General features: G+C 34.9%; 1 protein-coding gene across 1 annotated transcript; it reads left to right on the top strand.

The window, feature by feature from the left end:
- Window positions 1-936: 936 nt before the first annotated feature.
- On the top strand, window positions 937-1,462 carry GCK72_012356 (uncharacterized protein; the record flags this gene model as incomplete). The annotated part of the gene is made up of 2 exons (XM_053729045.1): window positions 937-1,038; window positions 1,085-1,462. 2 exons carry the CDS (start codon window positions 937-939, stop codon window positions 1,460-1,462), a joined length of 480 nt encoding a protein of 159 aa, XP_053583817.1.
- Window positions 1,463-5,169: the final 3,707 nt, after the last annotated feature.

Genomic DNA, 5,169 nt, shown 5'->3' with positions numbered 1-5,169 from the left:
AGCGTACCATGGGGCTTTTAACACACCACAGGGATGACGTCACTAAAATCACTTTACTTGAGTGTTTTCACGTTATTTTATTTGATATTGTTTCGTTTTTGCTTCATTTTAGCAAAACTTTTTTAATTTTTATTTCCCTTTCAAATTATTTCATTTCTTAAAATTAATTTATTTCATTTATTTACTTATTTATATTACTAATTTATTTTATTGACTTATTATTTTATTTTTTCGACTATTCATTCATGTATTTATTTAATTACTTGTTTTTGTTTTGATTCGTTTTATCTATGTATTTTTATCATCATTGGCAAAGTTATTTCTATTAACTTCCTGATATTATCATTTATTCAAATTTGTTCGAATGACCAGATATGTGAGATCTGATTTTCGGTATTTTACGCGAGTATGCGCTATGTGAATTCAAGTATGACAATTTTCAATATAGTTTTTTGTTTTGTAAACAATTTAGGTCTTACTGATATTGTGATGTACTGATGACGTCATACAAAATTGATTGTGTCATGCTAAATATAACTGTTCATATAACAATACGAGAAATGTAGAAATTCGAACAGTTACAACTCTAGATATCACTAAAATAGCTTTTTTAACCTCAAGAAACCATTTGTTCGCGTTTTCAAGACATTTTGCGCATAATAGTGATGACTAAAGGAGGCGGAGCTTGTGAAAACTTGTAGATACCTGTAAAAAAGCAGCGTATTAGACTCAAAACACCATTTTGCCATCGTTTTCAATATATTTTGCGTATAATAGTAACAAAAAAAGAGGCGGAGCTTGTGAAAACTATAAATAACCCAACATTGAGAAGTATAAGTCATTCTACGTTTCTATTCCTTCCAAAATTGTGTGATTTTCCTATTTCTGATTTTAAATTTATTCAACTCTGTAACCAAGTTTCGAATACTGCCCACAATGAGTACATCTGGAGAAAACAACGAATCATCCACCGGAAATCAAGCAAGAACATTGGTGGAGTGGATAAAAGAAACATCTGTGGGATTTTTGTCTGAAGAGGTAAGTTCTACTTTTTGATTGAAAATGTTCATTCTTTGATTTTCAGGAACTGAAGAAAGAACCAGTCAACGTTCTGAGAAAAACTGTCGACGAAGCTCAAGGATCATTCCGTGGAACAGTCACAACCATCTCATTGTTCACCGAGTTGTCGAAAGTCATCACTGTCGACCCATTGGGACCTGAAGCGTTTGGAGAATGTGTACACGATCTTATTATAATACATAATCCATTCTCTGGTCCGAAAATTTATGTCTCTGTTTCCATTGAATCGCCTGAAAGAAATCAACCACTTGGTACTTGTTTCGGAAACCTCAATGCTATCACAGGTGAAACTATTTCAAACTGCTTGGAAAATAGTGGACAAGACCTTGAACTGAACACACCAAATATTACTATCAAATTGACCTATCTTGTTTCTCCATAAACTGTTATAGTTACAAATATCGTATAAATAAATATTTTAAACCAGTACGCAACACGACATACTAGAAAGAATACTGTATCTGGTGTTACATTCCCACCATGAGTGTTATAGTGAGATAAACCATACTCTCAAAAAGATGTGTGTGCTGAAAATGAGATAATTTAAAACAATATTTTATATGATATTTGAACACACCTACAGACGCACAATCTTTCGATAATTTCAATGACAACCGAGTTTTTGAAGAAATAAGTCTGCGTTCATTTTTTTTTTACTGAATCTTCCTATATGTTGAATTTGCATTGGAACAATTTTAACAATTATTTGGAAAGTGTTTCTATTTTCCAACAATAAACTGTGGGTTGAATAAGAATGTGCCCTCATGTAAAGCACAAACACACTACTCCTTTTGTAAGCATCTTTCGCTTTTTGGTTAACAACCTTGTCTTTTGAAAATCATACCAGGGATCGAACCTTCTTTGTGAAGGTTCTCTTTTTTATTTTACTGTTGTTATATACCACTCACTTACAAAAATTCTGAATGGGAAAAAAAGACAAAAGTTGTAGACGCAAAAAGTTTGTAGAGTTTTTGCCTGTATAAAGCAGAAACGACATTGTTTTGAGCATTTGAACAGAAAAACTAGTGGTTGGTATGTAACCATTATGTTTCTGTATGTTTGCATGTCATGGAGCGTTTTTGAAACAAAGTATGCTTGAAACATTGAACAAACTCAAAAAACACCGTGAGATACCAAAAAGTTGCTGAGAAGACCAATTTTTCAAAATTACGGGGAAAACTTTAAAAATACGGAAAAACAGTGAAATTCAGAGTTAGAGTAATGAGTAATGACTCATCGTCATTTTGTGAAAATAATAGAAAAACAAAGAGTTTACGGTGGAACATGTCTGTAACCGTGAAAATGACCACATTCTTTATTTTAACCAATATTCGTGATGTTCCCGACGCTAAGACCACTATATAAAGCACGGCTAAAAGTTATTATTTCATTCATACCTACTTTTTTCCCTTGTATAAGGAACATTTATTTTTTCTCCTTGAACTATTTACTGATATTTCTGTGATGCTCTCCAAGCTGTCATCATCAACTACGAGGCTACGAGTTGGAGAAGAGGTAAGTTATTTTCACATCAAATTTAATGTAATAATCTATAATTTAGGAACAAATAGGAGGTGCTAGTGTTCGAGTGGTACAGAAAACCAGTGAAAAAGCCGGTGAACGCTACCATGGCACGGTCGAGACAGTGACACTTGCTCTACAACTATCGAAGTCTTTGACAACTGATCCACAATGTGCAGAAACGTTTGCAGATACCCTGGTACAACTTGTTAAAAAACACGATCCGTTCAAAACACCTCGAACAAGAGTTGGTTTAGTTTTTGAATCTGATGAAATTTTCGACGCTGTAGGATTGACTTTTCGTGAGATTAAGAAAGTCAGGGCGAGTGAAATTGTCGAGAGCATGTCACGAATGTCTCAGTCGAGCAGGTCTCCACTCGAACTAGATGTCCCGAACATTTCTGTACGAATTACTTATCTGAATCCTCCAGCAGGTAGTGGAAAACGAAAGTTTGACACAGGCAGCGTCATGGATCTCACAGCTTTTGAGAAACGACCAAAACATGAAGAAAGTTTGGAAAAGGAGAAAGCAGATAAAAGAACGCGGTCGAACATGATGCCAAATGAAGGTAAACCATTCTCAATTAGTTTATAATTTTTAGATTTTTTCAGTTTTGGAAGATTGTCTATTCCATGCACTTCATCAATCGCTTATGTATCACCAATGGAAACAGAGCAAATCTTTGGAAGATTACAACAAATACCGAAGTTCGATAAGAAAAACTTACAAAAAACCGGGAAAGTGCTCTGATGTCTATGAGGCTGTAAAAGTCATGAAAGAGGTAAGTGTTAATTAGTGAAACAGACTAATCAACTTTTCTATTTTCAGGAGGCAGAAATGACAAAATCGAACAATTTTGACTTTATAGATGTTGATCACTTACAAAAAACTGTTTTTTCTGGAAAATACCAGATAATTGTGTTTTGTCAAAACTCAACAACACCTTACTATAGAGGTCCATATGTTGGAGAGAAAAAAAGTCTCGTGCTTTACCTCAGCAATGGTCATTATAACGGTGTGAGAAGTATATGCGCCTTACTAAAAACCAGTTACTATTGTTTTTTGTGCAATAGTAGAACAGAAAACGCTGTCACGCACTACAGCTGTCCCCTTCTCCATCGTCTGTGTGGTAAGAAGAATTGTCCAGGTGTGAAGGAAGGAGAACAAAAGAAATGTGAAAGATGTACTGTTGTGTTTCGATCAATCCAATGCTACGAAAACCACATAGCTAAAGGTAAGAACATGTTTTATGTTGATAATCACAGATTCTTATTTTTCAGGACCGAATGGAGGTAAAAGTCGATGTGACTACACATCGGTTTGTGAGAAGTGCGATGGCATTTACTATACAAACAAAGGAAAGAACAATCATCAATGTGGGGCAAAGTGGTGTTCCAGATGTAATTGTAAAAGAACAACACCTCATAAATGTAATATGCCAAAATCGGTGAAGAATGAAAAGAAGTTGACAAGGAAACGAGTCTATTTCGATGTTGAGGTAAGTCTAACCAATAATTTTAATGTTCATTGTTTTAATTTTTAGAGCAGAGCCGACGAATCAACTGGACAGCAGCATCCCGTTTTGTTCGTGGCTCTCCGTTGCTGCCCAAAGTGCTCATCCAACATACCAAAGTGTCTACAGAGTTTGAAAAGTGAAACATGTGAACATTGTGCACCAGATGGTCGTCTAAAAATAATTGAATGCATCACATCAAAGAACCGTCATGTGAATGTTGGATCTCAAATGACAAAATGGTTATTCGCAGATCACCACAGAGGAAGAGTTGTTGTGGCACACAATGCTTCAGGGTAATTTGACTATTTTCAACATTTAAAATTCTTGTACATATTTCAGGTACGATGCACAGTTCATTCTGGAAAACATAATTGCAAGCAACACTGCAAAGCCAAAACTAATTTTGGAAGGAACAAAGCTTGTATTTCTCGAGTATAACGACGTTCGACTTTTGGACTCCATGAAATTTTTAACAATGAGTCTAGCCTCATTGGGAAAATCATTTGAAGTGGATTCAGTCAAAGGGTAAGCACAAAAAGACTATATAATGTAATAATTTGTTACTTTTCAGAGATTTTCCGGTTCTCTTCATCAAACCTGAGCACTACGACTATAATGGCAGTGTTCCCGAAGACAAGTGGTACAATCTGGAGAACAAATCTTCTTCTGTGAAGAAACAACTTCTGAATTTTCTTGAAAGTGAAAGAAAATCAAACAAAACTTTCAATTTTGTTGATGAGATCATGCGGTATTGCTACAATGACGTATATTATCGAGATCTGTACGAAAGGAAGTCCTGGCCTAAGATCCGACAACTTCGCGACCGCGATATTTCGCCACGAAAATGGACACAGTCCTTCGGCGAGCGAGTGCTACCGTAATATTTTGCGGCAAAAAATTTATTTTTTTTTACCTAATTTTCAACGATTTTTACCGATTTTCCACGATTTTTACCGATTTTCAACGATTTTTTTTCGTTTTTTCTCGTTTATTTGGAAATACTCATGCTTCGGTGTCATATTTTATTATTTTTATAGCTATTTTAACGATT

This window comes from Caenorhabditis remanei, chromosome IV (genome assembly GCF_010183535.1).
Source record: "Caenorhabditis remanei strain PX506 chromosome IV, whole genome shotgun sequence".
Classification (NCBI taxonomy): domain Eukaryota; kingdom Metazoa; phylum Nematoda; class Chromadorea; order Rhabditida; family Rhabditidae; genus Caenorhabditis; species Caenorhabditis remanei.
This window is presented reverse-complemented; position numbering and strand designations above follow the sequence as displayed.